The sequence below is a fragment of the Melanotaenia boesemani genome, chromosome 2, assembly GCF_017639745.1.
Source record: "Melanotaenia boesemani isolate fMelBoe1 chromosome 2, fMelBoe1.pri, whole genome shotgun sequence".
Classification (NCBI taxonomy): Eukaryota; Metazoa; Chordata; class Actinopteri; order Atheriniformes; family Melanotaeniidae; genus Melanotaenia; species Melanotaenia boesemani.
The window spans coordinates 28210024-28231008 of record NC_055683.1 but is presented as its reverse complement, the minus strand read 5'-3'; the positions used below and the strand labels follow the sequence as shown (position 1 = coordinate 28231008).

The following is a 20985-nucleotide window of genomic DNA, read 5'->3' as shown; positions in this document are numbered from 1 at the left end:
GTTCCAAGAGATACAAGTGATGGCTAACAAAGCTTTGAGTGACTGGTACAATGTCAGAGCTTCGTTCTGCATCAGTGACCAAGCTAAGCAAGACATGGGGGTGAGTCACTATGGGGGAGGGGCCTCCTCCTGAATGGTCAAGGGACACTGAAGTGAAAGAGATGCAGAACCACAAGAGTAGATGTAACTCAGGATGAGCCTCTAAGAAATGTATAAACTAAAAACTGCAGGAAAATAAAAAAAAATACTTCCTAGTTAATGTTGTGTTGTCCCTGTTGTACAAGCAATTTATTTAAAAAGAAAAGTCTAAATTGGTCATCATGGGAGTTTAGCTCAGAATATTCATAAGACAAAAAGTATCACTTAATTTTTTTAGATGACATACATACACACACACACACACACACACACACACACACATATATATATAACTGAATCTGTTCTGGTTTCTGACAAGTTACCAATATTGATTTTCTTTTTTTAATATTTATTCTGTGAAGGTAAAACCAATAACCTTGTCTTGTAAGATGTGGGTTTATTGTCAGTTACATTAGGCCATTTCTTAACAGCTGGCAGTTTAAATGGTTTCAAGATTTACAGGTGAGAATACACCTAAGGTTTCAAGGAAATCCACTTAGCCCATTCACCAAGCTTGATTCAATTTTGTGCACAGCCACCCTCTGCCACCTGCTGGTCAAACAACTACATTACTGCTTGAAATAGTTTTATTTACACTGAAAGCTTAGGAGTATAGTTCTGTAATAATAAAAAAAAGACAATAAAACCAGAACAAAGAAGTACAATAAAATGTTGAGGAATCAAAAATATCAAATTATCAAACAGACGTACAAGTTTCAGAATTAAGTCCTACAGTGACCTGGTCCATAGCAGATGCTTATGAAGTTGTAGTCGATAAAGGTGATGACATTAGATTCCTGAGGACGTCTGATGAAAGATCCTGGATTCCAGCCTTTTCAGCTATATTAAAAAAAAAAAAAAAGAGAGAGAATCAGTTAAAAATAATGTGAACAAAACACCCTGAAAAACTCCAGAGAAATGAACAAAGATTGTTACCCAATCGTCCACTGGTCACTTTCATCAGTAACTGTGATTGTTCCTTGATGGAAATAAGTTCTCTTATCATCTTACGTTGAGTGTCCATCTACAGACAGAAAAATAAATATACTCACTCATCCATACACAGAAAGCAATGATGAATCAATTCAGTACAGATAAAGCCTTCATAGTTGAGATCACATTGAATAATTAAATTATCTTATTGTTATGAAATACAAACAAGATCAGATTCAGTTTGAAAAACTAATACTTACAAAGAACCAATCACTCAAAAGCTAGAACAGTTAATCTTGCCTCATCAAGGTTGTGTGGTGATTGTTTAATCTGAATGGGTTAAAAGTGTTGGCAATATAAACAACTTTTTGTCAGAACATATCCTTTGTGATCATCCTCTCTAAAGAACACTTCCCTCATTTTACTATTTTACCCCAACATATACTGATTTTACCACTATGGTGGGATATCAATAAGCAAAAGTTTTTTTTACTGATGTACAGGATTGGTAGGGCAGTATATAAAGAAAAACATAGGAACATACTTCAATTTTCTGGTTTTTCTGAACTCAAATCAAGGTAAAAACAATATTTAAATTACCGTATTTTCCAGACTATAAGTCACTTTTTTCAGTTTGGCAGGTCCTGCGACTTCTAGTCAGGTACATTTTATATTTATATATAATTTAACATGTTTTTAAATGTTAATTCATACCAACTGACATGAGCCAATGAATAAACATTCCCGTCTACAGCAGAGGGCGATCAAGGCTTGTGATAACCATGGTTTATCACAAGCCACCCTGCCTTCAGATTTATGATTTTTTTTTTGTTCAGATGTTACAAATATAAATTCTATTATATGAATGGATCCATATGATCATTAAGTCTCTATTTGGGCAAATTTACCACAATAAGAGTGTGAAATTGTACTCGGGAAACGTGGCACTGCTCTGCAAATAATGTAATTTTGAAAAACGAAGACTGGAGTCTCAACTTCCTGTCCGGTTCTACTGTCGCTCGTTCGAGAGTGACGGGAGGACAGGGGTCTGTCTTTATGTGCAATAAACAGTTGACCCTGTTATTATATATTTAACATGAAACTTTGTCGTGGCAGAGTGGGGTTGTGCATGTAGCAGTGTCTTTAAATGCCAAATGTGATGTATACATTTTCAAACTCAATCAGCTGTTCATTAAGTGTAATAAGGAGACTAGTTCTCCCTCACAGTAAAAAAAAAAATCCTGGAGGAAACCTGGTGTTACATTAACATACTGGACACACACTGGGCCTGTTGTTTCCTGTGGTATTGTACAGTTAAATAACTCACATTTTCAGAATTAATGTTTGCTCTTGGTCTTCATATGTCTTTATCCCCTTCCCTGGCCACAGGAGACTCCACAACATCAGAGGATTTTTATAGGATTGGAGGTAAGAGAAACGCCTACTTATGTGTTAACAGTCATAGTAGGATACTCACTGCTTTGTGTTACATCAGTGCAATGTCATTGGTGCAATGGACTGCACCCACATCAAATATAAATCCCTCTCAGGTGCTCATGGTGGGTGAACTCTCTAATGTATTGCTGGTGGGCAAAGGGTATGCCTGCTAGCCTTTTTCCTGACAATGTTTGCGAAGCCTCAGGAAGCACAGCAGGCATATAATAATGCCCATGCCAAGGCAAGGGCACAAATGGAAATGACCTTTGACCTCCTGAAGACATGATTTCAATGTCTTCACCACTTAAGGGTCAGCCCAGGCGAGACATGTGACATCAAAGCAGCATGTGCCGTCCTCCAAAATGTGGCCTGCCTGAGGAAAGAGAGGACCCCGAGAGTGCCACCACAAGCTGCCATCTTTCCGGACCACGACAGCAGTCAGGGACCAATATGTCTTAAATTATTGCAGCTGAAATACATGCTTTCACTTTTAAGTTGACCTGAAATGGCCCAAGAATTGATGTAATTTTTAAATTGATTTGGCCTTTTGTGAAGTATGTGCAGCATACTGTGTGTATACAGGCCTGCAGGGAGGCTCCTGCAGTCACTCATTTGTCCTAATTTGCTGTGTTTGGATCGGCCCTGATTTATTTGAGTGTGCAGACATGAGAAGTGTATTATATACAGACCTTTGTGAATGTTTATCTCTTCTTGTGTTGTATGATATTCTTATATTTTGTGCTTTCTATCTTGTAGAGTAGCCTACTGTGTGACTTCAGTTTTGAAAGTAATTCATGGTTTATTAGCTTTGATTTATCCTTATTCAATCAAAGAAATCATGTTATTCTTTGATTTGTATTTATATGGGATGTGTATTTTATATTTTCTAATGACTGCAAAATCATCAAAAACAATTTATCTAAAATTCTTGCAATTAATGATCACAAGTGTTTAATGACAGTGGTTCTAGTTGACACTTTCAACTATCCTGTTTGTGTGCAACCGGATCACAGATGAGTTAAGCTAGGATGATCAACATATCCCAGCTTAATCCTTTATCTTGGTTTTGTTCAATAGGCCCCTGATAGTAAACTACACGTGTAGCCCTGGGGCAGCCTGACAAAAATGTAGCAGCCAAACCAATAATCCGCTTGGGGGCTTGTATTTTAAATTGAGTCTTTGTCATCTCCTCATAGAAAATGTCATAGGAATAAGTAAAACTGAGCTGTAATGGCTAAAATGATATTTTGACAATTCCAAATTTCAGTTCAGTCATGCCAGATTATTCTACCGAAACTCACAGACTTCCAGCGTAGCAAAAGGGTGCAAACCTTTCACCACAAATAACTACTCTGTGACATTCCTTTATAGTAAGTCATTTTACTCTCCCTGCCTCGATGAAAGGGGTAGCTAAAAGCTTGTGAGAACCTGCCTCTGAACCAGCCTCACTCTTGCAGTCAACTAAAAGTTAATATGAGATGAATATTATTTAAATAGTATTGCTATAACATAACAACCAACAGGACCTAGAGGAAATTTACGTTACTAGTGACATCTTAGACAGAAGATGCTGTGCTGTAAGCTCCTGTTTAAGAGTCACCACCATCCCAATCAGGGTACCAAAGCGCTGCTTGAGAGGTATTTCCCCACAACTCTAAACATGTTGCAACTTGCTCTAGTATCTTTTTGTTGTAAAATACAACCATACTTTGGAGCTCTTCTTCCTCAATGCCATATTAGCTATTTTCTGAGAGAAAAAAAGAGCGTGTACCAGGGCTCCAGACTGCAACCAAATGGTCGCATTTTGCGACTAAAATGTGAGACTGTGTGAGTGAATTTTTCATCTACTCGCGCAATGGCGACCAATACATTTGCCAGTCTTTTTCTTGTAGTCGTTCTAACTGAATTTATTTTGTCCCCAACAAACTTCTGCTCCCCTCTTCAGCCCAATAGTTCATAGTAATGCACAAATTAGCTGCTGGTTTGTCGACTCAAACTAACTTCAATACAAGAAAAGGAGACAAACACCAACAAAGAAGATGACAGCCAATGTGCATGTGAGCGGGGGACAAACGACCACTGTGATTGGCTTATGTGTGAAAAAAAGCGGGTCTTGGGGGAATTTATTCCTCAGTGTTGCCAACTTGGCAATTTTGTTGCTATATTTATCAAGTTTTCAGACCCCTCTAGCGACTTTTTTTTTTAAGTGACTAGCGACAAAATCTAGCGACTCTTCCTGGTATTATTGGAGACTGAGGTGAATGAACGTAGTTTACTCTTCCCAATGAGGAGCGGGTGCTGTGCAGACCCCTCCCCGTACACAGGGGAGCTCTCAGCTGCATTCAGAGCTGACGATGTTCACCTCTGTTTCATGACCAGGCTGAAAATGAAACGTACAAAGCTGCTGCTGTACGATCCTGCACTGGCTTATTAGATAGTAATGTCTATTAATAAACAGTGTGGACAAAAATATTTAAAAAGTTAAAAGTGTTGTGACATGTTGCAGACTCCCAATTAAAAAACAAAATACACTTAAAAAATTAATTAAAAAAAAATTGACAGAATTATTATTTATTAATTTTGCTTTTCCCACTACATCCCTCTTTATGGCAGCATCCATTACAACTATATGTACTAAGCTGATTATGCTAATTGCCGACTTCTAGCGACTGTTAGGAGAGCCAATAGCTACTTCTCTTACTGAGGAGTGGGAACAGTGGCTGGAGAGGAGTATCAGTCCCTGAAGCTGTTTATTGCCAGGAACTACATGTACATCATACCATGCCCTATGGCGGATGATGGTGACAAATTAGCGTTCTGTTTCGACTACAAAATGAATATCTAATCAAGTATTTATCACTAATACAGTGAAAATTAGAGGAAATGTGAATGTTTGCTATGCAAAGCGATTTCAGTGTGCGCCCCTAAATTTTCTGCTTGCGCTCCTAAAAATTTAAGTTAGAGGCAACTGTGCTCCAAGTAAAAAATGTTAGTCTGGAGCCCTGTGTACCTGACGTCATCACGCAAATACGTCAGAAGCTAGCAGAATCAATAAACTTAATCGTCTGGAAGGCAGATTAACAATTCCAAAGAAATGAACTACTGGGAACCGTCTCTCCACAAGAACTAGTTTTCGATTCCCATCGCTTGTGATGAAAGCTGTTTTTTCTTTTGTCGTTTTTTTTCTACACAACTTTGTAAAGTGGGTAAAACGCCTAATAAATTTTGTTATAGATGACTTTTGATTTTGTAGGTATCATTTCAGACTATTCAGTAATGATATAAAAATAAAATTTCATACATACAATAGTTTCCATAGTATGGAGCACAGGTTGTTGCCGACAGAGAAGGCTGTGGTAGTTTGGTTTACTCTGTATGACACGGTACTGTGAGGACTGCTCCATGGTTGAAGAGTTTAGGGGTATGCCTGTTTGCTGTCCCTTCTCGACTTGCCTACAATAAAGCGAAAAAAACACATAAAAATGAAAACATGGTTTGCACAAATTTGTAAAGACAAATTCTGACATATTTTAATAATACTGGATTCATTAATTACAGTACACATATTTACCTTTCCAGTTCTTCTGCTTTACTTCGGTGTTTGTTTAACAATTCCTCCCAAGATTCACTTTCAGCTTGTATCCTAAAATCATAATACAAAACAATGGCTTTTATTTCTTTTTGCATGAATGTATGATTTTTGTAATTAGTCTGTGACACGGGACAGTCTGATGTGTCTTTTTTAAAGGAGAATGCCATAACCCCAGGATACAAGATTGCAAAGAAAAACATACCTGCTGATGGCTCTCTGGACATTTTCCATTGCTTTTTGCACTGCAGGCTCACTGGAACAAAAAATGAAAGTCATACATGTGGTATAAAATAATAAATTGTAGGCAAAATCTAAGATAAAATTAATACAATTCACATTGAGAGCAAACTACATAAAACCAGTTGCAATACCTAGCTGAACTTAAAAGGAGTTGAGGTTCATTGTCCACGTTTTTGGTAAGGCAACCCCACTGTGTTTTGATGTGCTCAACTACACCAAAGAAAAACCATAATCCAGACATTAATTAAAATGAACATTTCAATGCCAACCAGTTAAAAAAGAGCTCTCTGAAAATACGAACAAAACAGCGAACTAACCTTGCTTTTGAAAAGACTCCAGTGAGATATTTGGCACAGACTGGAGTGAATTTTGAGTTCTTTCTATTGCCAACTAAAGAAAAAGCAGATGTGATCAAAGACTTAACATGTAATCAATACATTCACCTCTCACAAAAAGTTATGCATATTTAACATTTTGGTGAGTTTTATAGAAAATGAAAAAGATTCATGCTACTATGATGCTTTATCATGAATGTGGGGCATTCAAGTAGAATCGCAATGATAATTCCTTCACCTCAAACAATTTATTGAAACAAAAGCTAATAACATTCCTAAATAAATAAATAAGACAATGTCTCAATAATCTGTCATGCGTTAGGTGTCGTCTTGGTCTTATATGACAAAATGTAAACAGTATGAAGAATAGGACTGTTTAAGCACAAGTTGCCATTGAATTAAAACATTTACTGGTTCAATTCTTTTGTTTTGCAGTTAATCACCTTGTTATTATACCATGGTTTGGGTGAATACTCGATTCTGATTGGCTGTAGGGTGCCCATTAAAAAGTGATAATGGCCCCCTATAAAAGAAGTTCCAGTCAAATAGCCTTATTGTTGTAAATTATTGCGTTGGTTAGTAAACAGCATGTTATGCAATAAGTAATAAAACATTGAACAATTGTTCATGTGCATTCAAACGTTTACAGGTCAAATTAAGATCACCTGAAAAGGTTATAGTGTATTTGAAGTACATTTTGACAAACAACCCAAATATCCAAAACTTTTTGTGAGTAGTGTACCTTCAATAATTAATTACATGTGCTTCCAATCTAATGCAACCAAGACCTTGACACTTGTGTGTTGTACACATATTTTTCATATTTTTTAGTTCAGATTGTAAGAATTCAACCTATGATTTATAGGCATTTACCTTCATTGAAGCCTCCAACAATTTCTCAAGTCTCTCTTGCTGAGACAAGGATGTGCTTATGTTCCTGCACAAAGCTAGAACAGATTAAGAAATATGTATTTAATCGGCAAAAAAAAGTACCTCAATAACTTGCCGTTATGGTGTTTACAATGGGCAGAAAGAAAAATGTCCCCAATCCCACCTTGATATGGGTTGGGATGAGCAGGGAGAGAGCGTCGAGTTAGGGTGGCTCTCCTCCATGACTTTCTCCTTCCAACAGGGCTCTCAGGCCTGTCTGCGTTTCCTGTCTGCGTTTCAGGTTTTTCCTTCTCCAACTGGTCTTCCCCAGCATCTGGCGTCTGTGTTGTTGGTGACTGGTCGTCGGTACGGGGAGACTTGTATGGAGGTGCTGAGTTTGGGCTTGCGGTGGAGCATCTTTTTGTTGTCGGTGTAACTAAACAGACCTTGACCTGCAGAAAACGAAAGGCATTTTAGCTGAGATGCTGCAAACGTGAGCAAATGTTTTCGGAGTAAACACGTTACATGTCTCACCTCATTCGGAGTCTCATCTGCAACGACACTTCCACAACTGCGAGAAGTTTTTTAGGAATAAACAAAGAACCGTCAAAGACACATAAATGCTATATATTTATGTAAACATATGTTTAAGTTAGAAAGAACGTCAAACCAAAATGATACTTTCTCCAAAACTTGACAATGATGCCAGAAATTCAAATTTAGCTTCATTTAAAGCATTTTCATGGTAAAACGCAATATTTACGATAATTTTGTTAAAGCGCAGCTTTTAACAAGATTCTTACCCATTTTCCGTCAGCTCTTCCGCCATTTTAATTTCAAATAGATTTTCTCATAGCGCGCCCAACAAACCAAACCCTCTACGGTGCTAAGCATCATGGGAAATGTAGTGTAGCTCAAGGATGAGCAGCGTTGTGGAATATTGACAAAACGCTTAGATTAATTAGCAGAATATGACATGCTTATTTAAATAAATCAGTTGAATTTATACTATACGCTTTATAATACAAATTAATTACAATAGTAAAGTGCTCCAAATATAAGTGAAATTAAACTGATTCAACTGTAAAAACTGTTACTGAGGAATTGACCTTGATGTGATAATTAAGACCACTAATTGAGGTCCTCTGAATTACCATTGCAGTGCTGACTTAGTCGTTCAAAAGGTCAGCTCCAGCAATGATTCTCTGGCACTCTGGCTTTCAACAGTGATGACATGTCAAACTTAAAAGTGGAATATGAATTTGAAAATAAAAGTCTCCCAATACAACTTACTTCTTATTGTGCTCTAGTTTCCCATCATAGTCTAAATCCAGACAAAAGAGCTTTGTTATACTTTACAGTATCTCCTAGTTCTCCTTTTCCCTAATGGTCCAATGTTTAAATCGTTGACAAAGATTTTTTTTCTTTCTTTTACACAACATCATAATTATGTGTCCATAACTACATTAAGTTCCATGGTAACAAAGTGCACTCATCTAGTGAAACAAATTGACTGCAATATCTAAAAATGAAAAGGTATTAGAAAAATATACAATTAAAACGAAAAAAGAAACCATCTCAGATTTTTGGCATTTTTTAAAGACCTTTTGGGGAAAATGAAGCAGCATACTTGATTATAAATTATATTTTAACAGAGCAAATATTATTCTCATTTGTACATCTCTTGGAACAAAAATGTTACATAGGTAATTGCATGATTTATGACAAAGAGGCAAACAAGTCCTCTTATAAAATGTTCCGTTTTTTTTTGAGACATCAGATATTAATGATTGTAATATATTAATAAAAGTATATCCTGAACAATGAAAAATGGCACAATTAAGCAGAATTTTGCAACCCCAACAGTTAATAAGAGGTTGCAACTAGTTCCTCATAAGAGTGTGGATGTGACAACATCCAGGGTGTATATTCTTGACTATATATGTCACTCAAAGAAACAATGTGAACCATATGGATTTAATGGCACATTAAGTCCTTCCTAGCCATACAATTCTTGATTTACATTGTAACAGATTTTCCAGCTAAACTATATCAAGAAAAGCACCTTTTTTTCCTGAGTAATGATATCTGTAGCTGATCTTTCGGGTTTTGTATGGTTATTAGAGCAGCTAACAGGTGTCAAACTTTATAACTCTCCTCATTTTTTAAGAGCTGATGCTTAATGAATTGCACTTTTGTTTTGGCTAAGGTTTAAAAAATGACTGATTTTCTTTCAACAGCTGCACTGTATTTGACATTTTTGGATCACTTTACTTTCAGTGTCAATTCCTGGTAACAGGATAGTAAGTAGGACACACTTTGTCTTACCATCGGTATTTGATAAAACACTTGGCAGAGGTCACATTTGTATTTTTAAGTCTTTATAAGTTTGTTAAAGATCTTTTTTCACTTTTTACAAAATCAGAGAAAAGGGGAATAAAATATCCAAAACACTATTGCAATTCTCTTGGAGAATGCCCCTTTTTGTGCCTGTAGGTTTCACTCTGGCTGGCACAATCTCACTCCACTCAATACTGCTGTCTTCATGGCATTTTGTAGCAGTGGGGAGGGACACATGTAGAAGGTGAAATGTTAAAAAAAAAAAAAAAGAAAAAAAAAAGAGTCAATTAAATACAGACGAAAAGGTTTAAAGAGGAACAGATCAGTACAAAGGACGAGATAAACAAAATGAACAGTACTACATGCCATGACTGCTGTCTTGTGTATGTCTCAACAGCTATAATTCTCTCCCCCCTTCAAAGTCTTCTCTCCCTTTACAATTTGGTTGATAAGGGCAGCATTTGCTGTTGGCACTGAGTTCAAGAAGGCAGCCTGAGAGTTCCTTTGCCAAGCAGAAACTGAAGGACACGATCCACCAGCAGAGCCACGATGAAGTCCACCACCAGAACCTGGGCAATGATTAATTTGAACTGCAAGAAAATAAACAGTACTTAGATTACAGTAATTTATGATGCATATCATTTATTTCAAAGCTATTAAAACACTGCATGGTAAAATAATGTTAGCTCACCTCCGTTGGAATATCTACGAGAGCAAACTGTTCGTTGAATTCCGGTGAGGAACCAGTAAGAAGCCCCACAATTGCTAAACCTGACAGGGCAATACTCCACAGAAGTGGTCGATTCTCACTAAGAGATTCCATGAAGGGGTGACCCTATCATAAACAAAGAAATATTTTGAGTCTACTATATACAGAAGAAAAATGAAAAAAATGAACTCCTTGTAGCATCTAGAGAAGGTACCTTGTAGTTGATGGCAAAAGTGGCCATCTGCATGGCCATTGACATTATGTACACGGTGCTGTTAATTAGACTGGGTTCAAATTCTTTATAAAGATCTACAAACTGCTCCACTCTGTAAAAAGAGACATTAATAAAAGTTATCATGTACTCATATAATGTTATTGATGATCTAATTCTAAATTGTAGATGCAAAAAAGCTCAAATTTGAATGAGGGGATGTAAATTTTTTTTTATTTCACCCAGAAAACATTTTGGACAGTCTGGAGAGGAAATTCTTATTTAATGTTAAACCGGTAAAAACAAGCTATATGCACAAACATAAATATTTCTTTAGTTTGATTTAAAACAATCTGCTGAAAGACTGAGTTGTAAATCTTCACATGGACACTTACTAGAAGGATCCATTCATCTGTATGTCTACACGCTGCAGAGTATTTCATTACAATAAAATTCTTTTGACCAGTGAAATTTGTGAGCTAACCTGCTAATACATTAAAATATAAAGGACCAAGAAAATGTTATCTTTTTCCCCTTACTTTATCCACTTCACATAAGCCTACAACTGGGAAGTGAAAGTAGACCTTCACAACTCCGTTCACTTTCTGTCCCATACAGGAGCAGATCAGAGAAAGAGGAAAAACAACTCAGAGAAAGCAAAAGTTGTCCTCATTGAACATATGGATCAGGAATGAAGTACTATCTCTTTTATGTACATTAATAAAGACCATATTTATTCCAGTCAGAGAGAAATCAACATATATAAAATGGCCCATGAAAACACAGTCAGGTTCTTTACACTGCGTTCCAAATGATGCATGTAGGATTTCAGTTCATCTGTTATTTGGGTTTTAGTTTTTCTGTGAAAGATTTTGCTTGTGTTATCTCTCCTGTCTGTTAAGATCACTGATAACAATCTGATAGATTTGATAATCAGTTTCCCAGGTGGGCTTAATTAAAGGGACTTTGGGAAGTTGTTACACATTAAGGAAGTGTTATCCTTGCAGAATGAGAAAAGAAGGGTCTTTCTGTAAATGAAAGGCATAAAATAGTGCAGTGCCTTGTGAAAGGAATGAAAACATTGGACATTTCACAAAAACTTAAGCAATATTATCATACTGTTAAAATGTGTGTGTGACTCAGAGATTAAATAGATTAATATTAATTAAAGTCTCCATCAGGTAAATGCATTGTATGAAGAGAGCAGTTGTTAAAAAGCCACTGATAAGCAGCAAGCATGTATTTGAAGTTGCTGGTATCTCTAGAATCTCATGAACCTTTACAGGAATTTTTATTGAATTTAGGCTGTACATTTTTTTAAATTTATTGTTAGAAAACTATCTCACACATAATGCAAAAACTACAACAAATTAACATTTTCAGTTATTTACAACATATTTAATGTTGTGAAACTGTTACAAAGAACAATTTGGAACACTGTATGTAGAGTGATTGCCAGAAAATATTTTAATTATTTTATAGTTTTGTTCAATAAAAACCAGACTTTTATATAACCTAATTTTGACAATTATTTTTTTTTTCATTGTCATTCACATGGATTATTTAGAAGAAATAAATAAAAACAGCATATGCGTAATAGGTAACAGTGTAAAGATATTTTACACAATCATTTAGGTTATTGCTGCAACAACAGTGAAGTTAGTTTAATATGAATTATCTGTAAAAAAAAAAAAAAAAAAAGTTACCAACTAGGCAGCATATGGATGAGCCGACTGTACTAAATACTATGTACTGTAAACATAGTCTTCATAGTGGGGGTTGGGGTGTGTCCTTCTGTCTTACTTTGGCTTACCTGGGTGGACTTCTGCTTTGTGCTTCTTTGTAAAGGTACACAAGACTACAGAAGTGAACAGCGAACTGTAGGAGCACAGTCAACACTGTATACAGATTAAAGATGTTGGGTAAGGGCCGCTCTCGTGACAATGTTTTAAGTGGCTGCAGAGTCAAAGAGAATGTTGTTAATCAGGTTGTTTTCAAAAATAGCAAAGATGTATTTATATAAAAAAAGGGTCTTTCTTGGAAAATGTAGAATCTGCATGTAATTCAAATTCAGTTCCTACCTTTGATCTAGAGATGAAGAGGAAGCATCCAGCCAAGAGCAGGCCTTGCAGAGTTGCCTGAAAATCACTGAACTTGACTCCCTCGAGGTAGAGAACAGACTGACTATAGGCCAGCACTAGGGCATTAAGTGCAAGGATTTTAAACATCTGGAGTGTTGTCACCAGCGTGCAACGGCCTTGCTTTATTACATGGCAGACTGGGGATTTAAAAAGAAAAGGGCTTCAGAGGTGGAAGGTGGCAGCTTCATGTCCTAATATTTGTAAACTATGGTTTGATTTAAGATTAAAAACAGGTGCTACTCACTGCACTGTATAGAGGAGAGCTTTGAGGTGAAGGGAGCAGCGATGGAAGCATCACCTAGTTTTACTACTTGTATCTGATCCTCTTCAAGTTCTCGTAAGACTTGATTGATCCTCTCCTGTTAGAGACAAAAAGAACATCTGACAATAAGTGCAGCATACTACATCTTTTATTTGAGTTTAGTAATAATTTTATTGTTCATAAATTTAATTCGATTGAGGGTGAAACTGGATGTCATTTAGTGACTCCTTTAAAATAACATGTTTTAAGAAGAAGGCTCCTGTAATTTCAGCAAAGCAATGACCTTTTGTGCAGCAAGCTGCTCTTCTCTTTGTGCCATAACTCGTTGTCTGGCTGCCCTGGAGCTCAGTTTGGCCCCTGAACTGACAGCTGGTAAAGGTCTGGATTCTGATGTGGATGACTCCTTTTCTCTTGAACGCTTCTTTTTTTCTGGCATGTGTTCAGGGGCATTGGCTAACAGAGCAACACCTGTGGAAAAACAAATCCATCAGTGCTCACTTTTGCGGAGGTCATCATAGCAATTTGTTTTGTTAATTGTGACAGATAAATCTTACCTATGTGAGCATGTTTAAGAGCTCCCACATCATTTGTGCCATCACCACACATCAATGTCACATAACCCAGTCCCTTTAGACTGGTGATCACAAACTCCTAAATGTATATGGAATGAATAAATCACTGTTACTTACAGTAATACCTACATGCCTTACTCAATAATAATGTTTTTTTTTTAAATAATGCATCTCAAAAAGCACAAGAGAGTCTGATCCAATTACTTGTCAAAGTGAGAATGAAAATGTGTCTATTGGCTGCACTGTGATGGTACAAACTACAGAGACAATCATCTGTCTTTGGGACTTTTCAGGATGCTTTATGCTGCTTTATGACGTACCTTTTGTTTTGGACTGACACGAGCAAACACTTGTATATGTGGCAACAGGGTATGTAGAAGCCGGGGGTCACAGCTCAATCTGGTGAGCCCTTCCCCTGTTACACACAAGTCGTACTGACACACAAAAGAAGAAACGGAAGGAGGGGGAAGTGATACAGACACACTGCCATCAATGGACTCCCACTGCCATTCACCTGGAAAACAAAATAACATTGATATGTTGGAAACCAGTTTTGTTAAATTGTATGCTTATTTGAGACAGGTCTCCCATGAAAACAAAACCCTTTCTTTCAATGAGATTATCTGCATAAATAAAGATTAAATAAATAAAGATTCAACTCTTTGTCTATGTCCTCTGTTTAAACACCTATTGCATTATGTGAGTAATGTAAGTAATTGTAAAAGAGAGATATCCATCTTACCATGATTGGAACTTGGCTGCAATATAAGTGTGTGCTCTTTCTGGATAAAATGGAGCTCTCTTGCAACATGGCAAGCAGTTAGAGGGTTGTCTCCTGTTATCATAACCACCTGAAAGTAGATGAAGTGGAATTAACCATCATAAGACCTTGCTTCTATGTATCTGGAATTTTGAGACATCGGCTTATTTACATGATGAGATGCTTCTTGAATCTCTTTGATTACAGCCTTGCTGTCACTTTTTAGTGGACAAGATACAACCATGAACCCAGCAAAATGAAGATCACATTCCAGAGCTTCGCGACTTATCTCCCGGACCTATATGAACCAAACAGATTAATTTCAGTTTCAAACAGATCTGTTTACAAACATGACAAATTATAAAGTTTCTGAATGTTTAATTAAAAATTAAATCTGAACCTGTTGATGACTGAGATGTCCAATCTCTTTATAGCCCAAAGCCAGAACTCGAGCTCCTTCCCGTGACATCTCTCTATGGACTTCATCATAACTTGACGGGCATTCTGCAAACTACAGCCACCCATGTTAGGATATGCTTAATTAGGCTAAAGGAGGGGTAGGCAAGTTCCGTCCTTAAAAGTCACAGTCCTGCATGTTTTCAATGTTTTGCTGCTTCAACAAGCCTGATTAAAATGAAATGGATCCAACAGATTATCAAGTTCGGCTCTGCGACTCGTTATTTGAATCAGGAGTGTTGAAACAGGGAAACCTCCAACACCTGCAGGGCCACAGATGTCTAGGACCAAACTTGCATACACCTCACCTAGAGGATGTGAGTATGTCAAGAAGATGCTGTCAGTATGTACCATTCCTCTGAGAGTCTCTGGAGCACCCTTGACTGTTGAGATGTAGCAGAGTTCAGTTGAGCCCAATTTTTCATAGGATGCCAACACTGACATCCTCTTCAGAGCACTGGCAAAATGAAAACGCTGGTGGATTTTGAGTCCCTGGGTTTTGATGCCCCGTGGGAACACTTTTTCATCTAAGAGACAAGAATCATTTAACACACTTCAGCTTTTTGACTTAAAGAACAAATGCAACAAATTACTAACACTTACAGGTAAAGTTTATGGGATCTGAAGAACAGCCCTGCTTTAAGGTGCAATTTTCTAATTATGTCAACCTGTTCAAAAAGCACCAGGTTTGGTGCTACTTTGAAAGAATGAACTTAAAATCAAATGTACCAAGGATGAATCTGTATGCAGTCAAATACCAACATGAGCATATATAGTTGATGATCTCTTCTACACAAGGCACTGCCCTGCTTTGTCCATTTAGAGCATACCTTTAGTAAGAGTCCAGTCGGCAGCAGTCAGCATGGCTTTCTCAAGAGGATCTCCTACCAGCTGCCCATCATCCAGTGTAACCAGTGAGTGGCAGGTGGCCACTACCCGATGTGTCTCAACGGGTATCTCGGAGACTGGTGTGACCTCCTTTCCCTGTCTGTCATTATCATAAATACCAATTGATTCATTTCTTATAATGCAAATAACTGCATTAACAAACCAAAACCATAATATAATGTTATGAGTTTGCAACTTCTTGGAGTGTCTAGCAAAAGACAGGGGGAATGATTTACCTGAGGCCTGCTACTCCTCGTACAACCAGACTGTCACTGGTCAGTGTTCCAGTTTTGTCAAAACAGCAAATTTCTACTTTTCCTGCAAATGGTATCCTGAACGGCTCTGTACAAAACACATCTGTGCACAAGTTTAAAAAAAAAAAAGAAAAAAAAGAGAGAGACCTGAATAAAAACACTGCTGTTACAAGTTTTATCCCATATGCCGCTTTTTCCACTTGCTGTAATAAATATTCAATCATCAAACTGGACAGAAAAATAAATATACTTACAAAGTTTAGCCAGGGCAATGAGAGATGTGTTAACTGCTAGGGAAAGCTCTATGGGGAGTTCTGGTGGAACCACTGAAGTGAGGATAAGTGTGCACTCCAGGAACAGCTTGTAGCGGTTCCGGCTGACATCCTTGGTCCCTGAAGGGATGACAAGAAAAAAAAAAAAAAAAAAAAAACATCCTTTTGAAAATCAACTTAAGTCTCTCGTCTCTACTTATTAGCAGTGACTGACTACAATGATATCTACGTTAAATAAAAATCCCATCATGCTGAGCTAATTCTGTGCCCCTTACCTTCTACCCACACATATACAGCAGCAGCAATGGCAAACACAAGCAGGAAGAGGATGAAGATGAAGGTCTCTAGGTTGTTTGCTGTCACTCTCTTCACACCAAAGAGAATGGTCCTCAACAGTTTACCCTGAAAGCAAGTTTGGCAGCACGCATAATTTAATATTTGTCTCAAAATTTCCTCCACAATGTTTCAAAAAACAGAATTTAAAAACAAAACATCTCAGGTCAAAAAAAAGACACATCAGTGTAGAAATATGAAGCAGTGTTTACCTGAGAGGTATAAAATCCTGTTCTCAGTACGTAGGCCACACAGCCGTTGTCTACAGCTGCACATAACGGAAAAAATTTAAGAGTACAGCTCATTTTAAACTTATTTAGAATAGATGCATTATTAAATGTATTGATTCAACAGTAACATACTCCTTTTAACAGACTAATTTTAATAAGTATCAGCACTTACGCTTAAGTCCAGCACTGGCCTTTAAAGGGGGGCTATGCTGGACTACTTTTGTCCCACCAGAGATGACATGGAGGCGAGAGTCTGTCTGAAGGTCCAGAATCCGCTCTGGGTCTAAGTCTTCCACTGGTTCCTGCACACATTATAATGTCATTATTTGTTTGGTGGACAAAAAATTATTTGTTTAAACTACACAGTTTATAATCATATGACAAAAATAGCTTCTAACCTTCATCTGTGGCACGGACTCTCCAGTCAGCATTGCTTCATCCACAATGCATCGACCCCTGATTAGTAGCACATCACATGGTACCAAATTTTCTTGCGGTGAACGCCCTAAATAGTAGAGAATGCACATTTTAAGCATACAAAAGGTCAAACTAATATTCATGGTAAAAGTCATAAAAACTGGGACAGGATATTTACCAATTGAGACAAGATCTCCAGGGACAAGTTCATCACTTGAAATAGGTCTCCATTTTCTGTTACGATATACCTGTCATAAAGTACAACCACTTAATTTGGTATGCTGTTATCAAATGAGGAATGTATTTATGACCCAGAATGACAAATGATGACCACCCTTTTTTGTTCCTTTATCTGCTTACAAAACAGCTTTGATCCCCTGAGACAATAATTTCTAAGCTCTAAGGGTGCCCTGTGACATCTGATGCCAAGATGTTCTCCAAGCATGCTTTACTTATAGAAGTGAAGTTTAAATTAAAGCTTGAAGATGTTTGTCCGTGTCTGTCCTCGGTTGTTAAATTCAAATCACTAATGATGCATACTGTGTCAAAATTGCTCAGGTATTGTACTTCAGTATTATCATAATAATAATATGATAACTTAAAAGTTGATCAAGCTTACTTGGATCATGTATGGTTTGTTTCCCATGCGGCGGATCTCTGACATATTCCTCATCTGCTGCTGGACCAGGGAGGCCTCAAATGCCACCAGCATGAATAGTGTGAAAACACTGTAGTACCAGTACTCATCCAGACACCACAGTCCAACACAGAAAACCTGATGAATGGAAGAGTGTGTATCGTCAGAGGGATACAAACATTTATAACACTTCTACAGCAAAACCAGTCAAATTTTAAGCATCATTACACATGCATACCTGGAAGACAAAAAAAGGAGCTGTGGCCCTCTCTTTGAAAAGCTCTAGAAAATCTGGCACCACCATCTCGGCACGATTGGTGCCATATCGCTTTTCTGCTGCTCTGAGTTCGGTCTCCTCCTGGTAGCCACGCCAAGACTGAAAGTAACCCATTGGGTTGCTGATGGGAAATGCTATTGGAAGGAAACTTTTCTTTTCTTTGTAGTCAAAGATGTAGCGGATTTTTTGAAACTCAAAAGATAAAATCCTTTCCCCATTCTCGTCCTGATGATCAGAATAAGAAAAGGACAAAAAGTTTCAATTAAAGCATTAAAGTGAAGGAAATATGCACAGAATGTTAACCAGTTGTAAAACCCAATCCAAAACAAACCTATAGTAACCTTATTATACAGTAGGAGGTATTTAAGACATTTGTTTCAACAATAAGAGCTTTTAAACAACTAGTGAAAAGAGGCGACATGTCTGATGTGTCAAAACCTTGAGCTTCATAAAAACAGAATGTAAACTCAAATACGTATTTCCAATGAAAACACATGGGATAAACAGTCATTACAGATGCAAACTAACCTGGTCTCTCTGTAAAACAACAAGCTCAGCAGAACCGTTGTTGGGGGTTGGAATGACCTTTGCCAGCGTAGCCTTGTTTGGATCTGGCTCCTGTATGTGCAAGTAAACACATGACAAAGTAACACACTGCTGTTGTACAGCTTTCTGAAATGTATATCTCTCGAATAAGATATGCTGTAAAATATCATTATTTTTCCAATTCAAGTTTCAGGCACATTGTAAAAAACATACTTAAATGATGTAAAGTATTAAAGTATGTAGCATGAAGTGACAAGGAGCTGAAACCAATAAATAACCCCCACATTTCCCCAAACTATGGCAGCCACAAAAAATAGCACAGACCCACTCTTCAGCCAGAGTTTATTTAGTCCCTTTATGGCCTCTTAAAGTGACATTGGGATACAACATGGCAGAGAAGCTGCAAGGGCAACCCACAACAATTTTGGATAAAAAGTGTTTTTTTAAAACAAAACAAAACGAAAACACAATAATTATTACACACTAATAAAATCATAGTTAAGAGTATCTAACTGCAATCATAACAACAGAATAGCTTTAATGTATTTTTTAAATGGTATCCCAAAGTTTTGACTTGAATTACTTAAGTTATTACTTAAATTATTCAAAATTAAACTAAACAAGTCATTTTCATGTTCATAAGGAACATATAATATTTGTTTGGCAGAAAAGAATATTACGTTCTTCATCTGCTTTGTTTTTCATATACAAGTAGATCAATTTAGCTATTTCTTATAAGAAAACAAATCACTGTGATTCCATAATTGTTTCCTCACATTTATTTTTTTTCCATTAACTTTATCTGTAAAAACAAAATATGGAAAAATCTAATCAATTGCACATTTTTACATTTTAGTTTTAAAAAGCTAGAATGTTTATCTGTGAAGTGAAATAGTTGTATGCCACTTCAATGGTTTATGATATTTATTACAAAGCAAAACAGCTAAATAATGTCCTCCAATAGTATTGATTCAATCGTTTTTGCCAGGGGTTGTAGTGAATGTTATTTCCGAATTTGAAATTGATGCATCAGTACATAAGAGTAATAAATTCTGAATACAGTGATTTGTGGAATAAATGGCTCCCGTGGCACTAAATAATTATTGATGAGTAAGTAAGAAAACTCACTGAGTATTGTCAGGAAAATTCTTAGTGCTATTTAAGGAAACTATAAACTATTTCTGTTATTACAACTATCAAATGTTCCCACCCTATCTATAAACTTACATTTTGGTAAACAGCTATTCAGATCTGTGACCATTCTAAAAATAATAATAATAATAATAATAATAATAAAACAAATGCAGGACTTTGGCATCTTTCAAGTAGAGGATAAAACAAAACAAAGTTAATAAAGTATTGGGTCACTTTATCTGGGTCCCAAATTTTGGTTTTACATCTGTACCTGGGCTTATTCTACACCTTAACTATAACCTTCATGCAAAAGGTCTGGGGAAAACAAAATATATGAGAAAACAGTTCTATACACTGGGATACCCATACATCATCACACTAAAATTGTTCTTAGTTATGTTTACCTTTGAACATGTAAGCCAACAATGCGCATGCACAGACCAATAACCAGAGAGTGCTGTTAAGACGTGCGCGATCCCGATTGCGGCTAACGCAAGGAGGCCTGCCTCCGGATACTCGGAGGCACCGTAGACTCCCAACCAAACGTAAAGCCACCCCGGGTACAGAACAGTCAGGAACGGGAGGACCGTGCCATGTAGCAGTCGGGGCCTTCGCTTGTACAACGTCACCGAGCTCACCAGCTCGTCGCCGGTGCCGTTGTCATGCTGATTGTGGTTCAAAGAGGGGGCCATTTGCAGCTCACCCGGTCCTCGTATTCCGTCTGCGCCCACATTCCCGTCTTTCTTGGCGTCGTTCATTGTACTCTGTTCACCCCTATGGCCCCCTCTATCACCCACCACCACCCCGTCGTGCTTCAGCCTGTAGAAATACGATTTGACACACAGAGCAATGCGCTATCTTGCCTTCGAAACCCGTTTACTGAATCGCCCGTTCTCCAATCCTGGCTTCCGCATACGTAAACACGCAAGGACACGTAACGATAAACGCCACTACCGTTGAAAGAGACGTCGGTACATCTTGCCTTAAAACAAATCTATTTT

General features: G+C 37.3%; 2 protein-coding genes across 2 annotated transcripts; both read right to left on the bottom strand.

Annotated features, from left to right (window-relative positions):
- Positions 1–490: 490 nt before the first annotated feature.
- LOC121652917 (kinetochore-associated protein DSN1 homolog) lies at positions 491–8412 on the bottom strand. The gene is made up of 11 exons (XM_042006058.1): positions 8349–8412; positions 8080–8116; positions 7730–7997; positions 7549–7622; positions 6658–6730; positions 6472–6550; positions 6303–6353; positions 6080–6151; positions 5814–5961; positions 1075–1162; positions 491–978 (listed from the first exon to the last, which is right to left on the bottom strand). The coding sequence occupies exons 1-11, from the start codon at positions 8372–8374 to the stop codon at positions 896–898; spliced, it is 999 nt and encodes a 332-aa protein (XP_041861992.1). The 5' UTR covers positions 8375–8412; the 3' UTR covers positions 491–895.
- Positions 8413–9619: 1207 nt separating this feature from the next.
- Positions 9620–20867, bottom strand: atp13a1 (ATPase 13A1). The gene is made up of 25 exons (XM_042005157.1): positions 20389–20867; positions 18833–18922; positions 18266–18529; positions 18010–18165; positions 17569–17638; positions 17372–17478; positions 17146–17275; positions 16956–17011; positions 16686–16812; positions 16393–16530; positions 16121–16241; positions 15827–15984; positions 15348–15523; positions 14941–15051; positions 14713–14838; positions 14523–14631; positions 14101–14294; positions 13763–13859; positions 13492–13676; positions 13191–13305; positions 12887–13083; positions 12619–12761; positions 10809–10920; positions 10577–10720; positions 9620–10475 (listed from the first exon to the last, which is right to left on the bottom strand). Exons 1-25 carry the CDS (start codon positions 20740–20742, stop codon positions 10365–10367), a joined length of 3591 nt encoding a protein of 1196 aa, XP_041861091.1. The 5' UTR covers positions 20743–20867; the 3' UTR covers positions 9620–10364.
- Between the last annotated feature and the right edge of the window lie 118 nt (positions 20868–20985).